The sequence below is a fragment of the Vombatus ursinus genome, unplaced genomic scaffold (assembly GCF_900497805.2).
Source record: "Vombatus ursinus unplaced genomic scaffold, bare-nosed wombat genome assembly UNPS02014807.1, whole genome shotgun sequence".
NCBI lineage: Eukaryota > Metazoa > Chordata > Mammalia > Diprotodontia > Vombatidae > Vombatus > Vombatus ursinus.
In genome coordinates this window covers 63,289,366-63,308,483 of record NW_020954585.1, presented here as the reverse complement: position 1 = coordinate 63,308,483, position 19,118 = coordinate 63,289,366, and the positions used below count along the sequence as shown (strand labels likewise).

General features: G+C 38.8%; 1 protein-coding gene and 1 pseudogene across 1 annotated transcript in view; one reads left to right on the top strand and one right to left on the bottom strand.

The window, feature by feature from the left end:
* Positions 1 to 1,845: 1,845 nt before the first annotated feature.
* On the bottom strand, positions 1,846 to 3,368 carry LOC114052196 (annotated as a pseudogene).
* Positions 3,369 to 10,107: 6,739 nt separating this feature from the next.
* Positions 10,108 to 19,118, top strand: part of LOC114052337 (transmembrane channel-like protein 5) — an 82,294-nt gene continuing 73,283 nt past the window's right edge. Inside the window, exons 1-4 of the mRNA XM_027874889.1 lie at positions 10,108 to 10,852; positions 11,558 to 11,718; positions 13,430 to 13,498; positions 17,678 to 17,770. Coding sequence (XP_027730690.1) covers positions 10,137 to 10,852; positions 11,558 to 11,718; positions 13,430 to 13,498; positions 17,678 to 17,770 — 1,039 coding nt within the window. The 5' untranslated portion in view covers positions 10,108 to 10,136. The remainder of the gene's footprint in view (positions 10,853 to 11,557; positions 11,719 to 13,429; positions 13,499 to 17,677; positions 17,771 to 19,118) is intronic.

Sequence of the window (19,118 nt, the reverse complement as noted above, 5' to 3'; positions counted from 1 at the left end):
CAAGATTGTACATCAGCAGAGAGATTGAGGAAGAAAAGTAGATTTGAGAACCCAGCATATGGATGTTAATTAGTGAGACAGCGAGGAGGACTCACACTCATGGAGTAGCTAGCAATAGCAGAGGATAACGAATCATGGAAGAACATCAATCAGAGAGAGATTGACATGGAGAATTTAACCCTGGCCCTCCCCCTTGCTGAGGACCCACCCAAAGAAGTATTGAATGTCATAGTGACTAAATAGGTACATGAGGGATCTCAAATGGATGAATGAATATCTTTGGACTCTATGGACTTTAGCTAAAAGAGGGCTTGGATCAAATTCATTTGGGCAGGACCTGCGTGCCACTATTTTGAGGTCCCAGAACCCCTAAACCTCAACAGATGGTCCTCTGAACCTCAATACTCTTTAACAAACTCCAGTGGCTTCCTATTAGCTCTAGGACCTGCTTGACATTCAAAGCACTTCATAACCTAGACCTCTCCTGCATTTCCAGTCCTTACTCCCCACCACATATTCTAATATCCAGTAACAACTGGCATCCAGGCAGTTCCACAATCTAGATACTGTCATCTCTGGGCTCTGGGAATTCTCTGGCTGTCCTTCATGTCTGGAATGCTCTCTCTCTTCATCTACTACCTTACCTGGCTTCCTGTAAGTCCCACCTAAAATCTTATTTTCTACATAAAACCAACCTCTCTCAATTCTAGCACCTTCTGCTTCCTAATTATTTTCTATTTAGACTGTATGTAGCTTGTTTGTACATATTTATTTGTTTGTTGCCTCATCTGTTAGATAGTGAGTTCCTTGAGGACAGGGACTGTCTTTGCCTGTCTTTGAAACCCCTGTGCTTAGCACAGTGCCTGCACGTGGTAGGTGCTTAATAAATGTCAATTGATTGTCTTCTTATAGTTTTTTCTTGGTGAGGCAATTGGGGTTAAGTGACTTGTCCAGGGTCACACAGCTAGTTAAGTGTCAAGTGTCCGAGGCTGAATTTAAATTTGGGTTCTCCTGACTCTAAGGCTGGAGCTCTATCCACTTGGCAACCTAACTGCCCCAATTGATTGTCTTTGTCTTCTGCTCACCGCAAGCACCGAGTCCTCAAAGCTGCCCTTAGCTCCACTTGTTGTTTGATTCTCTGCCAGCAGATGGTGCTAGTTACTAGATCTCAAGGGGCTGGCCCACAGAAAAATGATATTGGAAGCTTAGCTATCCCTTTTGCAATTCTTATATGTTACCAGGGCATTGAGAGCCTCTGGCCGACAGAAATTTTTGTGGCTGGCACCAAGATAAGAAGCATGAAAAGCTTCCTCAGATGAAGGAATGTAGGGCAAGAACAAAAAAGCTTCCTTGCCAACCAAGCTGCTGAAGGGCTGTTAGTGCCCTTGAAATTCATCCCTTAAAGGCAAAGCACTGCTTGCCTCACCCTAGTTTTGGCCTTATGAGTCTATATAAACCTTCTGCTGTTTATATATAGGTCCCAAGGGCTCATCCTCCACACAAAGAATATCTGCGTGGCTGGTAGAACAGGTACTTCACTCTATTTTATACTCAAAGGTTTGGTTTATTTTACACTTTAGATCACTTCATGGGAGTTTATAGGCAATCTCCTTCTGGGCCCCCATTCCCCCGTGTCCAGTGTGCACTGGCAAACCCTCCTGGAGGGGAGGGGATGTATGCAGGAACTCACTTTCAAGTTTGTTTTTCAATGAAGTCATTTTATTTATAGTAGTACTTAATAAGATTGTAATTCAATGACGTAAACAGCGAAAATACCTCTTCTGTCAATTGCATTACAATTTTGAGACAAAGTCCTCCTTAAAATGAAAAAATAAAATTTGTTTTCTACCATGTAAAACTTAGTCTTCCTTTAGTCCTTCCAATACTATCACCTTTCATTTGTCTCCTAAAGGCATAAGTAGGGAGCCGGGTTCCATAGAAATCCCTTGTTTGATAGCTGGGCCTGATTCTACCTCTTTCTGTAAAAGGCAGTCCTCGACCCCCTCCAGGACCAAACTTTACAGCTCTTAATAGAGGGTAAATATTGTTAGTTGACTTTGATTCAGATTCAGGGACTTCTCTTGCATATTGCTTAAATTTCTTCTCCTTTTCAAGAGCAAGAGCTTCAGTCTCTCTGTAATATTCCAAATTGTTTTCTACTTGTTGCTTTAAATTAACCTTTTTTTCAGCTATCTGCTGAGTGATTAATGTTTGTGTCGCCTTCTTTTCCTCATCTGCTTTTCACTGTTTTTCCTCCTCATGCTTCCAAAACAACTGATCTGTCTTAACGAGTTTCAGGGTTTCTTCAGCTTATTTTTTTCTTGCTTTTTATGCTCCTTTTTACTTTCAATCACTGCATCTCTACATTCTTCAATCTTTTTTTTATTTTTGCTTTCTTTCTTTCTTCTTTTTCCTTTTTGGCCTGTACCTTTTCAGCCTCAGCTTCTACAATATCTCTGGCAATAAGCTCATCTTCATTGTCAGGTTTCTTTCTATTAAGTTCATTCAGCAAGTTAAAAATCCTTTCTTTACATTCTTCCATCAGCTTGTAAGTTTCAGTATCTTTTTCTCTTCTAATATTTGCCAGACCCTTCTTTGCTTTGACAAATTTTCTAATTTTTTTCATCTTCCTCCTCTCATTGTTGTTCTTCGATCGCACTGATTATATTTCTATGTTCCATGGTTTGAAGAATTCTTTTGCACTCAAGCATCTTTTCTTCCTTCTTTTCCTGTCTCTTTGCCAGTTCTAATTCATGTAATTTAGCCTATTTTTCTATTTCGTTGGCATCTTTTTCTTCTCTTTTCCTTTGTTCTTCCACCTCTTCTCACTCCTTCATTTGTTTAAGATGATCATTTGCAAGGGCCATTCTGTCATTTCGATGTTTGCCTGCTTTGTCTTGTTCCTCTCGAAAAGCTTTTTTCAATATTTCGCTTCAATTATTCCTCCCACTTTGCATCTGTTTTTACTTTGCTCTTCTGGAACTGAATCTGAGTGTCTTGCTCTTTTAGAACTTTACTAAGAAAAAGTGCACTCTATACAAAAAAATGTGCAACATGTCATGTAAATAATGCTCACATACGTACAGGTATTATATTAAATACATATGAAAAGCAAGGAATCAGAGATAGTACATGGAAAGTCTTCACTCTGTCTGGTAATATTGATAGATTTTTGCACTTTCAATGGCCTTTTTTCTTTCTTGTGCTCTGTATAACGCTTCTTCCATGTCAGTTCTTTGCCTTTCATTTTCTTCATCTTGTGCACAAAACTCTTTAGCTTTAAGTTTCTGTTTTTGCATCCCCTGAGCTTCTCGAAGTTGTCCAGCCTGCCTACCAAATCGCATCTGAGAGTCAGTGAGGGCACCCATGGTGGCCATGGCACCCCACGGTTCTGAAGTGCCCAAGCCTGGGGCCCAACCACGCAGTCTTAGAGCTCTTCCGCCTGCTGCTTGTCGCCTGAGCCTTCTAATCACTTTTAAGTTTAATCTTCATTATCATAATAGTTTTTAAAGTCTAGAAAATCAAGGAAACAGTAAATCAAATCCTAATTTGTAGTGTCTCTCCATTTCCTAAGTGTAAGTGTTTACAGTGAAAATGTATCCAACTTTTTCACCTGTGTGAGCGTCTCTACTTCAGAAATTAGCAAATGCCACAAATCAAGGCTTGATTTGGTTTTGTTGATTGTCTAAACTTTAAGAAGTGTTAATAATGCAAATTTGACTTAAAACTGGGACTTATAAACATTCCTCCATCCAGTCCATCCAGGGTCAGTTGTTAAACATTTATCAGCACACTCTGGGAAGCACTCCTCATTCCATTTATTTTTCTATCTCACATCTTCACCTTAGTCAAGAAAGCTAAACCATTCAAATTACTCTAAGCTATTTTTTTTAAAGGCAATTGGGGTTAAGTGACTTGCCCAGGGTGACACAGTTAGTGTCGAGTGTTTGATCTGAGGTCGGATTTGAACTCAGGTCCTCCTGTGCTCTATCCACTGGACCACCTAGCTACCCCTAAGCTATTCTTTAAGAGATTCAAAAGAGAGAAGATGAGGGTATGAAACTGTTTACTGCACCCAGCTAAGATGCCCTCAGGTTAGTCAGAGAAAGGCAATATCTCTTGGCATGCCAACTTTATTGAACTTTTATAGTTTATCCTGATGCAGGGATACCTTGGAGCTATTGCAGGCTTGGTTCCAGACCACTGCAATAAAGCAATTATTGCAATAAAGTGAGTTACAGGAATTTTTTAGTTTCCCATTACATACAAAAGTCATGTTTATACTATACTGTAGTCTAGTAAGTGTGCAATAGTATTATGTCTAAAAATATGTGTATACCTTAATTAAAAATACTTTATTGCTAAAAAGAAAAATCCTAACCTTCATCTGAGGCTTCAGAGAGTCATAATATTTTTGCTGGTAGAAGGTCTTGCCTCAGTGTTAATGGCTGCTGACTGATCAGAGTGGTAATCTAGCTTTTGGTCTATTTCTGCTACTTGCCTTCCTCTTCAAGCAAAATATTTCTAGCTTTTGATTTCAAGTGAGAGAAGTGGGACTCTTTCTTTCCCTTAAACACTTAGAGGCCATTGCAGGGTTATTAATTGGCCTAATTTCAATATTGTTGTGCTATTGGAAAAACTGTGCTGATAAGATATCAAATGCAGGGTTGTCAGAAACCTTCAATTCGTAAAAACAAAAACAAAAACAAAAACATGCATTATCTGCCAAGGGTGATAAAGCAAAGTACAATAAATGGGGTATACCTGTACTTCAATAGGTTAGTGTTTTATTGCCCCTAGGTCCTATCACCTCCAGGAATGCAGGAACATTTGTAAATTCTCCCCTAATATCTTTTCTCCCCCTCCCGCACCAGATAAGTACTGCCTCTTGTGTGATTGGCCTTCTCTTTTTTGATTAATTTGATTTATTTTAATCACATAACATTGTTTTTGCTGATGTAAGAGGAGTAGTGCTATGTTTTGCCCATGTATGTCCACATGAGTCTGTCTAGATGTGGCTCACAGAAGTCAGGAATAGATAGATATTCTCCATCCACCATTCTCTCAGGGACATCAATTTATTCTAGGAGAGAAACAGAAGGTTGGGACATCTCCATGGGTGTATTGAGCATTGTGCTGTTGAGGTTTAAAAGTGCTGGGACCCCAAAATTCAAGGGCAAGCGATGCAGGTCCTGCCTCAAACGAATTTGACTCAAGCCTCTCTTTCAGCCAAAGACAAGGTTTATTAGAACATCAATAGAGGTGGGCAAGATCTTAACGAATCTCAGCATTGGCTGGACTCTTAAGGAATCTGAGCACTTTAATGGAAGCAAGATGGATCTTTTATACAGAAGATGGGGAGAACAGAGAAGGAATCTAGATGGAATCAAGGGCAATCTGGAGGTAACAGACAATGAAGAGCTGGGCCAGGTTAGAGGTAACAGAGAACTGGGAGATGGGGTGTAGGCTACAAAGAAAGGCCAGTTGAGAGGAGTACTGGGATGGTGCCACTTGACCATGTGGGAAAATTCAAGGAAAGTTGTTTTGGGGGGATATTCTCAGGGCCCATACCTGTTAATACCAGGCAAAGTGAATGGGAACTATTAAGCTATATAAGAAGCAATCCTAGCCCTCAGGTTGCTTATAATTTTACTTCTCTGGATGTTAATTTCCTCTGTGCAGAGGTTTTGATGAGGTCTAGAGGTTTAGGGGTGCTGGGACAACACGCAGGTCCTGCTCAAAAGAATTTGACCCAAATCTTCTTTCAGCTAGAGACAGTTGTTTTAGGGAAGGGCCATACAGGCCAGACTCTTAAGGGATCTGAACATTAGTGATACGTGTAAAAAATGAGTGGGCATGAGGAAATCTCAGTGTTTAAATGGGGGCCAGGGTGGATCTTATAAACCAAATAATTTTGGGTATTCGAAGGAGGGGCTGGGAGAAAGATCCTGAAGCTGGGGTGAGTTTAGGGAGAATTCCAATGGGAATGTCTGGGAGGTTGAATGGACAATGAGAATAGATAATGGAGGGAACTGGAAGGAAAAGGTTTGAATGGGGTCTGGATAAGATCAAAGGTGGGAAATATCTTCATTAGGTTTTCGAAGGGAGATAGGGAGAGTCTATAAGGAAAGATAGTTGAGTGGAGTATAGCCTCAGGTAACCATTTGAGACCAGAGTGAGGTCAAAGAAAGTTTAAGGGTTTTCTGGGACCTGTAGACTCAAATTCTTTTTGGGGCAAGGGGCAAAGGTCTCAGTTTGGGCCTATATCCCATCAGTTTGAGTAGGCAAAACTGGTTATATTTGAACAGGCTCACATCTATTGCCTCCTGGCTCTTTCTCTGTCATTTTCCCCTTTGAATTAACATATTTTTTTCTTTTTTGTATAGACATAGTAAAGTTTAACAGCAGAGAAAGTTTATTATTTCTTCCTTTCCTAAACAGACATTCTGTCCACTGCCTGCCCCAATTGATCCACAGCTCCATCTCGATAAGAAATTGTTGGGTGCAGAGATATGTTACACTGAACCATTTCTTTTATTCTTAGGAGAGGATAGCTAGCCTGGAAGATTTGTACCCCCACTTTTTCCTTGATTTTCAATGTTCTCCTTTTCAGAGAAAATATTTATTTTTCTCCGTGTTCCCAAGAAGGCATCCATCAGCCTAGTTCTTGAACTTTTTGTACTTGAATCCTGCAAGACTTGTTACTGCTGGAAACAAGAGTGGGGAGGTTGGAAGGGGGGAATCTTTCTCCTGTGCCTCGTATCTTTGCTCTCAGGGATGCTGTTGAGCCCATGCTTCTTCAGCCTGCTAGGTTTTGAGGTTATTCAAGAGTCCTGTTAAGACTGACAATCATTCTCGGAACTGGGCTACCACAGTAACAGTAATAATAACAACAAAAATAATACATGGTAATAATATAACATTTATATACAGCTTTAAAATTTGCAAAATGCATTACAGATGTTATCTCATTTCTCACAATCACCCTGGGGGATAGATACAATTATTATCCCTAATTGTTTTTTTTAGGCAATTGGGGTTAAATGACTTGCCCAGGGTCAAGCAGCTAGTAAGTGTCAAGTGTTTGGTCAGAGGCCGGATTTGTACTCAGGTCCTCCTGACTTCAGGGCTGGTGCTTTCACCGAGCCACCTAGCTGCTCCCTATTATCGCCATGAAGTGACGTCCAAAGGTACATAGCTAATGAGTCTGAGGTAGGACTTGAACTTAGGACTCCCTAACTCCAAGTCCCTCTAGTCATTGTACAACCTAGCTGCCAATGTCCTGACTCTCTTCTTGAAGAACATATTTATGATATCCACCATGAATCTTCTCTATAGTTTCTGCAAGCTTTTTCTCACTCTCATTTTTTTTACTACCGAAACACATTTTCTTTTTCTTTTTCTTTTTTTTGGTTTTTTTGTTTGTTTGTTTGTTTTTTGGTTAGGCAATGGGGTTAAATGACTTGCCCAGGGTCACACAGCTAGTAAGTGTTATGTGCCTAAGGCCAGACTTGAACTCAGGTCCTCCTGAATCCAGGGCTGGTACTCTGTCTACTGCGCCACCTAGCTGCCGCTCTTTTTCTTTTTTCTCAGTGGTTTTTTTTCATTAACAATCATTTATTTTCTCTCTCTTCCACCCCCTTCATTGAAAAGAAAAAAAATCCTTTTAACAAATAATCATAGTCAAGCAAAACAAATTTCTTGTGTCTTATTCTGCATCTTGACTCTTCTCTGTCAAGGGAAGGGTCACATGCTTCATCATCAGTCTTCTGGATTCATGGCGGGTCATTGCATTGATCAGAGTCCTCAAATCTTTTTAAGTTGTTTGTCTTTACAATGCTTTTATCATATAAATTGTTCTCCTGTGAACCACATTTTGCAACATTTTTTTTTTTAAACTATCCTCCTCTATGCTCACTGTGCATGAAGTCACACAGGTTATATATCTGTTGATTTAATTTGGAGGTTGACATTGAATTCTTTATAGAAATCTTCCTCTGCAACAAATATTGGCCCCAAAACTGCAATTACTATATTATCACGGTCTTTTTGCAATTACTCATCATGAGATGATTACATATCCCTTTAAATAATGTTTTTGGTTGCTTCTGAAATGATGTTTTGGTTACTTTGGGATAAAGCCAATTCTACAAACTCCCTTCTATCTGCCTCTTCAGTGAGCACTTATGAATCATTCTTCTATTTATAAAAACATCTTTGTCTTCTAGTTTCATTTAGAGGTGAGAATGTCAAGACTGGTATGATTGACTTCCTAGAGCACTATGTCACCTGGCCATGTATCTCACAGGTAGAACACTAACAGTTATGCTAATGTGTATAGCTATTCTTAAATCTGTGACTCTTAGCACCCTATACCCCTTGTCCCACCCGTCTTTCTGCTATCATCACTGAAGAAGTCCAAGGAAGGCACATATGAACGAAATTCATTTTGTCTTTTTCTTTTTTTCTTGGGATTTCCATGCTCAAAAAGTCCATCAACAAATGGCCAGACTGGGAATGATGAGTCTTTTTATACTTAGTAGACTGGACCTTGGAAAGCAGATGTAGTCATAGCTGGGACTTTCCTCAAAGTTTTTGTAGCATGGTAGCATCTGCTAGAGCTTGTGCTTCATAACCTTCAAAAATCCAGGATTAACTCTGTGCCGGCTGCGCCATGCACTCTCCTCCTATAAGGAGCAGGCTGCCAGGGTCATACTACTTACCAGTCTTCGGAGCCTACCCGGATAAACACACAGAGACGAGCCGATCAGGAGGTGCCAACACTCGAGCTTTATTCAGAGGCCATCACAGCAAGGCCAAGCAGGAAGGCCAGAGCAAGAGAGCAGGAGCAAAAGAGAGAGCGAGCTCCGACCACCACCGTTCCTTAAGTACCTACTTAGCCCCTCCTCCTCAGCCCGCCTACTAGTCATTGATTGTAGGGTCAGATACCCGGAAGGGGATGTATGAGTTTAGCACACCAAGGGAGAGGAAGTGACACAGGAGGCTAGGACCAGATACAGGAAGGAGGCGTCTGGGATTAGTGCATAGACAAAGGGAGAGTACATGACCCAGGAAGTCAGGCCCAGATACCGGGAGGAGGCGTCTGGGGTCAGTGCTACACAAAGGGAAAGAACGTGACCCAGGAAGTCAGGAAGGAGACGTCTGGGGTTAACGTTGCACCTAGGGAAGAGGACTAGTCAAAGGAACTCGTTCTCTGCCGTCCCACTCCCATGTGGCACAGCCCCCTGCCTCAGGAGCACGTGCTCCGGCTACTTCCTTGTATTCTGTTCCTTCCCCAGCTTATCACAGCTCCACATAGCACTGCCCACTGCCTCAGGAGCGTGAGCTCCGGTTACTTCTCCGTATCCAGTTCCCATCCCAGTTCACCACAACTCCGCCTAGCACAGCCCCTGCCTCGGGAGCGTGAGCTCCGGTTACTTCCTAATATCTTGTTCCTACCCCATCTTGCCACAATCTGCACTTGGCAGTAGCCAACATCAGACAGTCCCTCACAAACTCCACAACGCCAGGTTTGGAAATAGGTTCCTATAGAGTAGGACTTTGTGGAGAAATGCTTCCACAAACAAATACAAGGTAATTTGAAGAGTGCAAAAGCACTAACTGGAGCAGGGAGGGTAGGAGACTTCTAGGAAAGGCTTAGTGGAGGAGGTAAGGCCTCAGGTGGCTCTTGAAGGGAAGCTAAGGATTCTAAGAGACAGAGGAGAGGAGAGAGAACATTCTAGGCAGATTGAACAGATTGTTGAAAAGAACAGAGGTGGGAAATGCACATAGAAAAAACTCAGAGTACTCACTGAACAATTGTGGGATCGAAATGAATCTGTTTACTGGGTCCTTGAGGCAGCATTAACTTCTGATTCTTCCCTGTAGGTGCTGTCCTTTTAGCTGGTACTTTGATATAGTGACCCCTCTAATGGGGCTCTGTTGAATCATTTCCTATTTTATGGAGAACGCTTTGGTTTGTCTGATTCTTACATAGCCTATTGTCAGTGAGAGGAAATAAAGCTGGGTTGTCTCTCTCTCTCTTTCTCTCTCTCTCTGCAAAGATGGAGTAACTGCTGACTGAGAAAAGATCTTGGGTTAAGGGAATACATCGTTGTGAAGAATCTTTCTCCAGCATGACTGCCTTCTATAGGAACCAAGAATATGAACAAGAATCTGATTACCCAGACTTCACCAACTCCAGGGTAAATCTGGATTCTCTGAACAGTCCAGACTATCCATATTCCCGGAATAATTCTAACAACCTGAAGTTCAAAGACAACGCAAAGTATTCAAGCACTCACAATTATCCCAATTGTCCTGATGCACTGAACAGTCCAGATTATCCTGGAGCTGAGGACTACCTAGACAATCTAGGCTTCAGGAATCATCAGGAGTATCCAGGATCCCATACAAATACAACCTTTTCAAGATCCCAGAGGACTCCTGACTACCCAGGCCCTAGGAACAGTTCCCACCATTCAAGGTCCAAGCACAGCCTGGACTCCTTCAGCTTTGTGATGATTCCAGACTATCCTGGGGCTAAGGATTATCAGGACTCTAGAGAGGATCCAGATGATCCAGATTCTGGGAGCAATGCTTACAGATCAAGTTCCAAGAACTATCCACACCACCCAGGTTCCCTGGGAATTCCAGATCATATGGGTACCAAAGACTATCTAGGCTCCAGGAACAGAAATAATCAAAACTATCCTGGTTCCCTGGGAATTCCAAACTATCAAGGTGCTGAAGACAACCTGGGCACTCCAGATAATTGGGGAAGTGCATATAAACAAAATAGTCAAAACAATCATGACTACTCCTATTCAGAGAATCCAGAAATGGGCAGAGGGTAAGTGTCAAGAGCCTGACCTCCAAGAGATGGAGACTAGTTCTCAGATTGTAAAGTCATTGGAAAATACATAATAAATGAGAGAAAGAGCAGATCAATAAAATGGGTGTACATCTAAAAAGAATCTAGAAAAATAACAAATTAAAAAATCCAAGTAAACACCAAAAATAGAAATTCTAAAAATCAAAGGACAGATGAACAAAATTAAAAGTTTTAAAACTTTTAACAATATTGGGAAAAAACCAACAAAATAAACTGTTGACTAATTTGATTTAGAAAATACAAATTACCAGCATCAAAAATGAAAAAGGTTAATCTACAACCAATGAAGAAGAAATGAAAGCAATTATTACGAGCAATTATTGTTCTCTAACTATATGACAATAAAACTGACAATAAAGTCTGTGAGAATGAATAAAATTATTTGACTTGGGTCAAATACACCTACCCATATGGTCATATATTGTGATCACTTTTGTCCCCACAAAATGGACCTAAATAGGCTCAGGGCCCTTTGCCTCAGAGAAAGCATCTAAAGCTTATTGTCAATCATGTAGTACAATCTGCCTGGAAGGCAGATGAACTCTTCCCCCACCCCTAAGTAGTGGGTGGGAAGTAAATGTGCTTCTGAAGAAAGTCCTTTTTCAGTAAATTCCACTATTTAAATGTTTGAAACTTTATTAATTTTGTCAAATCATACTATAGGGCAGGTAACAAGGGTCATCATTCTGGGCTTTTCCATCGGACCTTGGGTTCTCCTGGGAGAGGCAATCGAGATTACCCAGAATCCTTCCAAATGACCTCCAGGCAGCCTACTTCTCTGTACAGCATGCACCCAGTGCCAGATCGTGATGGTGGTGGATACAGTAAGTATTTTCCAAGACCAGATTTGTAGGATTGTGACCTGCTAAGAAATTAAACACGATGTCCTCAGGGAGGATACACTGTTGAATACTATTAACTTACAAATGCATTATTATTTTCATCATCTTAGTTTAACATAATTTAGTGATGTTCAGTCAACCAATAAGCATATATTATTGAGTACCTTCTATGTGATGAGTGCAGTACTAGGCACTGCAGTGGGATACAAATGACGTAAGATCTAGCTCATCTCCCCTAGGAGTTTAAAAGGCAGTTAGTTATATGGTACAATTGATAGAGTACTGGTTTTGGGGACCTGAATTCAAATGTGACCCTAAACACTTACTAGTTGCATGACCCTGAGAAAGTCATATTAATTTGTTCTGCCTCAGTTTTCTCATCTGTAAAATGGGAATAATAATGGTACCTACCTCCCAGGGTTATTTGAAGGATAAAATGAGAATATTTATAAGGTGCTATTCAAACCTTAAAGCTGTAGTTCCAACCAGGGGTCCATGAGATCAAAATTATTTTTATAATAATACTAAGATGTTATTTGCTTATTAAAACACTCGTCCCTTTTCCAACTACATGCCTATGTGCGGCCAGATGTTCTTGATAAACTTTAACCAAAACAACATATTGTAAGATATTGCAACAGATTGAGTGCAGAATCAGATATGAGAACCCAATTGTCTTCCGTTAAGCCAGACATTAGAGATTTGCAAAAAATAAAAATAAAATAATACCACTCTTCTTGCTAAATTTCTTTTATTTTGGAAAACATAGTTATTTTTTACTAAAATGTCATTTATGTTGACATGTAATGGGTTTATTATTTGCTTTTAAACTTATCAGCTTTCATTTTTAACATAGTAAATGTTGATAGGTATTATCCACATAAACAGAAGTTGTTTGGGGCCCTGAATAATTTTAAGGGTGTAAAGGGGACTTGAGACAAAAAAAATTTAGAACCATTGGATAAAAAACACTATGTAAATGCTAGCTATTACAGTCTAGATGGGAAGATGAAACAGAGACACCTTGAAAAAGAGTCAAAAACATTTTCAAGGAGAATTGCAATGATTATATTCAACAGAATATTTGTCCCAGGAATTGCAGAATATCATAGTATATTTAATACTGCCAATTTTAATGCTGGAAAAAAAATAAAATGTTAGAACTGAAAGGGATCCTAGAAAGAGATCATCTGGTCTAAAGATTCTAAACTTATTAATTAAAAATTTTTTTAGTTAGCTATATTTCTATATAATTGGTTTTCTTTGCAATTCTGTGATTTTTATTTTATGCATTTAAAAATATTATTCTGAAAAGGGGTCCATAGGGCTTCACCAGTTGTTACAAGGTTTCTTGACATACAAAAAAGAATACTAGATCTAGTCCAACTCCTTTATTTTATTAAGGGAAGAACTGAAGTCCAGAGAAATCAGGATAAATGCTATAGCATTTGTTAGAATATGAGAGAGAATTCAGCTCCTAAAAGACTAGCATTGAGTTTGAAAATTATTAATATATTTTTATATTTAACATCAATAGTTTTTTGCTTTTGTCCCATTACCCATTGACATCAATTACTTATTTAAAAGAATTGTGCCTAGAAAAGTGTCTTAATCTCCTTGTAAATATTATTCATTGATAGTAAATGCCTTTCTTCTCCCCTAATTTTTTTTTCTTTATTCTCCATACTATTAGGAAACCTTGCCTATGAGAATGAAAGCAGTCTAGATGTAGACTATGGAAATCAGCACTTGGGAAGAAAAGGTGAGCATGTGGGAAATATAAATATGACTCAAATAGAAAATGACCAAACAATTCAAAACTGGAGTTGAATTTTAAACTAATTTCATCGGGCCATTGCCAGTTATCTTGACTTTTGTCTTGCCACTGAACTTAGATGACTCTGGAGGAGAGAGTGAGACTGACGACAACGCTGCCTCACCCTCATGATGTCATTGGTCTTCTTTCAGAATGAAGGACAAACAACAATAACAATTTCAAGCCACCGGAGAGGTGCAGGACACTGATGCAATACTCAGTTCAGCTCAGGGATATTTTACATAGGAGGCAGAGGATCAATGACTAGAGAATATTGAGCTTCAAAGACAGGCACTACGTAAGAATGATCAGAAGGGCTGTGTTGATAGGAAGGCTTGACTTATGAATTGGTCGTAATTCATAAATCTACGATCATAGAGTCATAAAAATTTGTCATAATGGCATAAACCTGTGCTGCACGACTTGAGGTGACCCAAAGGCCTATCCCACCTTTCTGTGATTAAAAACGTCTCATTCATCTGCCCATTACAACTGAAGCAATGATTATTAGCTTTACTCCTTAAGAACCATATTGAGTGGATAGAGATTTTTAACTGAGTTAAGGTATCAAATTACCTGAAAAAGATTATAATTGGTTAATCATCATGAAATAAGTTATCTGACAAATTCTTTAGAACACAATATATCAGAGATCAGGGGGCAGATTGTATCAATATATCCCTTTAAAACTATCATTATAATATAAGATGTGTCTCCAAGTCTTACTGAAGATATTATAACTTTTAATATATCTTTTAAATAACATAACCTTTGTACCTTCTCTCCTAGCTTTCTTGGCATCCTTCAAGTCTCACCTGAAGTCTCACCTTCTACAAGAAGCCTTTCTTAGTCTTTCTGTATTTTTAAATTTAATTTACTTTTTATTTTCAGTTCCAAATTCTCTACCTCCCTCTACCCCCTTCCCCTCCCATCCAGAAGGCAAGAAATATGATACCAATTATACATATGAAGTCATGTAAAATATATTTCCACAATAGCCATTGTCCTTCTAAATCTTAGAGCCTTCCCTCTGTGATTATCTCCAACTTGCCCTGTACATATCCTATTTGTACATAGCTGTTTGCATATTGCCTTTCCCCTTAGACTATGAGCTCCTTTAGAGCCTAGACTATATTTTTGCCTTACTTTGTACTCACATCTCTTAGCACAGTTCCAGGCACATAGCAGGCACTTAATAAATGCAAATTGACTATTAGGTATAGTTTAGAAACACTGCCTTCTGTTTCTAGAATCCTTTAGTCTATAATGAAGAATTCTGTTTTAGCTTTCTTCCCTAGATACCATGAGACAGCCCTGAAAGTAGGCCAGCTTATAGATGTTGGTCTTAGAAGCCATTTTAATTCTCTGAATTGTTTTTAAAATTACTTTTCGGTGTTTGGGAAAATAGAGATGATTTAAGTTTCCTTGACACTTTAACTGAGAGTGAAATTATAAGAAATGAGTGCTAACCCTGATAGAGCAGAGGATCAGAGCCCAGAAAAAAAAAAAATGTTTTCTGAGTTTTTCAGAAAGAGGAAAGATCAGAAGGTTGTAGAGAAAAGACCCAAGAAAAAAAAGCATAATGATCACGTGGTGGAGGTCCTCCTAAACGTTGAAGATCTTAGACCGACGTCCAGGATGTCAAGATCTCTGTTGCCTAGTTCATCCCAAAACAAATGGCAGCAAAAAATTATGGACCTTGAGGATATGGATGTTGAAATGACAGAGGCTGTGCCTCCAAAAGTTCCAGCCTCCAGAAAGGGGAATCGATTAAGCAGGATTTCAAATTCCATCTCAGTATCTTTTTCTCAGGCTTTTCACATCCGTGATCATTCAGATGATTCTTCTACAAATCCACTAGGTAATGCTACTCTGGAGGATCTGGAGGGAGTGCCTGAGAATGAAGGGAAACCCTTCTTCTAAGGGGCCTGTGCCATAACGGTATAGTTCCTTTGGTTTATACAATTTTATGAGACCATATGGTTGTAAATTCCGTAAGAGGCCTCAAAGCAAGGAACACAAAATAAGAGAATAAAGATGAAGGTTCTTGATAGCTTTGGGTACAATAATTAATTTTCTCTATTGTACTACAATAGAAAGATCATTGGATTTAGAGTAAGAGGACTTGAGTGCAAATTCTGATACTTCACCTTCTAGGCCTCGGTTTTCTCATTTATATCATTTAACTAAGTGACATACAAAATCCCTTCCTGCTTCAAATCTATGATCTTAATTCCCAACCTGACACTCTCTCTCTCTCTCTCTCTGTATCTGTCTCTATATGTATACATATTGCCAACCTGGCCATATATGTGTATATGTGTCTATTTATCTACCTAAAAAAAGAAATAAATATATTTATACATAGAATCTATATACCTAAAGAAACAAATATATAGACCTTATTTATATATGTATAGAAACAAATATATTTATGTCTACAGATATCTGTAGATATAGCTATATGTCTCTCTATAGATAGATATACCCACATATATGTGTATGGATAGATAAACACACATGCACACATATATGTGTATAGACATATTACGTGTATACTTCTGTGTGTGTGTATACACACTCCGGGCTATTTTGACTTACTTCAAGGTGTGGCATTAGATTTTTTTTTCTTAATTTCAAAATTAATTTAGATTTACTTCAATTTTAAAAGTAGAGGAAACACACATATATATATACATATACATATACATATACATACATACATATGTTGTGCACAATATCCCATATAGTTTCAAACATTATTAGCAGAATGGAACTTGATTTTTTAGATAAGAACTCTATATAGGAAACTGTATATGTTATGTGGGGTTTTTAGGTGTAATTTATAATTGAATCCTTCCTACGTGTGCACACACACATACATTTTCTTTATTTCAGGGTTGGATATTTTTGCTTTGTTTATTCTACTCCAGAACTAAAAGTTGTTGAACTTCAAACCTCTGCTGTCATAGGATTCCATCGTTAATCTCAGAAAACTAGGCAAATGCGGAGGCAGTGTGGTAAAGGCGAAAACCACTGGCCTAGAAGTCAAAAAGCCTTGAGTTCTACTCTGGGCTCTACCATTCCTTATCTGTGATACTCTGGGGCAATTCCTTTAATCTCTTCGGTCCTTTGATTTTTTTGTTAAAAGGGTATTGGAGGAGACAATCTCTAAGGTTTGCTCTAACTCTAACATTCTATGACACCATGACCAAGATATGTAAGTAATAAGCTATGAAACAAAGTTTAGTTGATGGCTTGTGGAGGGATGAACTCCGTTGATAGACCAGTCCCACTCATACCACCTCAGTTCCTAAGAAACATTCCCCTAGATGTTATGGGTTCTATCCAGGGCAGTGTTGGGGCCAGTCAAAGCTTTATCAGGATAGTCCGGCAAGGTGGGGAACTTACAGCCTCAACGCCACATGTGGCCTTCTAGGTCCCTGGGTGTGTCCTTTTGACTGAGTCCAAGTTTTACAGAACAAATCCTTTTATTAAGGGAATTTGTTCTGTGAGATCTGGATTCAGTCAAAGGGCCACAGTTGAAGACCTAGAGGACCACATGTGGCCTTGAGGCCACAGGTTCCCCGCCTTGGTTGAGGAACAGTTTTGAGTTTCCTTTAGAGAGTCGCTCACAGCCAACAATAAGAGAATAGGATAGGGTAGGGTTTAAGATGAGCAGAAGGAATTGTAGAAGCTAAATTTGGAAGAGCATTTAAGGGTCAACTTAGTTGAGGAAAGAAAAAAAGGTCTAGATGGGTCAAATATAACTATGATTCTCCCTCTTTCTCAATTCTTCAAAATCTATAAGCCAGCACAGATCCTGGTAGTCAGTTCTCCCCTGGTAGAAGTCATATGTACAAAACCTATATGTTTTGAGAAAAGTGTTTTCATCATATTACTACTAATTTTTTGGGGGGGCTAACAATTCCAAAATGCTGATAAATAACAGAATAGTAGATATTTTTTAAATTGGGGATTATATTTTCCATTGATAAAATGATACAATTTAATAATACATACAAAATAATACAATATTAAATTGAAATGCATTAAGCTTGACAACAAGCTGTTCATTAATTATAGTTAATAAGCAGGATAGTAATTTACATCTTTTTTTTACAGTTAATTCTTTTGGATGGAGAAGGAACTGGCATGAAGATGCCTTGCAGGCCCATGATCCTACTTTTATGAATATTGCAGACAAAACCAAGCATGGTAGGTTCCTGTGAGTTGATTCATTGGGGGTGCAGTGAAGAGGCATTTAGAAAATGATTTCATGAATAATGCATCAAAGTTCTGAAGAGTACTTTCTCCTAGAATGCCTTTATAGTTATCTTTTTCCAAGGCAAAGGACTTACCACTAAAATCTAAATGTCTGGATTACTTAAGTTTATTGCCATGACTTGTCTTTCTGAGGTAATTATGCACTAGGCCCCAGTTAGACACTGGAGGAAGGCATTTTGGGATTCATATTGCTCTGGGTGCTATCTTGTTAATAGCTTTAGAGGCCAGTCCATTGGTCTAGAAGTTCAGCTTTTGCCTAGAATTTATGGATTGGATGATATGAAAAACATAATCTATTTGGAAAGGTTTTATTATGATGCAGCACCTGGTATATGGTAGCTTTATAAATGCTAGTTGATTGATTGAGTCATCGTGACTTAAAGGGTTGCCTAGCAGACCCATAACTAGCAATTTTGGTGACTCCAGCAAACGGCATGAAACAAGTCCAAGGCAAGCAACACTGAGTACCTCAAAATCAACTTTCTAATTAATAATTTGAAAATAATATAAGAATAATCAAGACCAATTCAATTGATCAGGTAGGGAAACCGGGGGACAACCAACCCTCAATCTGGAGGGCAGATACCAATTGTAGGGCTTTATCTAATAAGAGATAAGAGTTCTGAGTACACTTTGAAGTCACTGCTAAGAATTTTGCCACCCAGAGGGAGCAGAGCCAGGCTGGAAAGAAGCTCACCTACTATGTAGCCCCTCTGGGGAGGAAGTAGACAAGGATATCTGGTTGCTTGTTAGTTTTATTCATTATTCTTGCCTACTAGATGCTAAGCTCAGTTGTTTCTAGCTGCTGAAAGAGTAAAACTGCAGTCAAAATATAAATGTAACAAAGTTTGCATGGTTCTTTAAAATTATCATCTTCAGTGTTGTCCTATACATTTTTCCTGGTGCAAATCCCTAGTTATGGTTCTGTTGGTTAAAATAGATAACTTCTCTAAGTCTTGTGGCATGTGACTTGTCCTAAGAGAATGTAATTCAGCAGAAGACAAAGACTAAAATTACAGAGATGAGAAATTTAACCAAAAAAGTTGTCTATTTTGTTCTACTTGGAGATTCCAACTGAACAAAAGGTAAAATCATCTTAGGTAAAGTTTGGAGAAATTTATTGATGTTTTAATTCAATAATTTCAGAAAATATATAAACTGAATTTCAGTTCAGATTAATTGCATAATTTTTTTTGTAAATTGGTAAAGAAAAATTAATACATTAATTATAAAACACATTTTAAGTACCTATTTTACACCTTGTGTTAGGGGCTAGAAG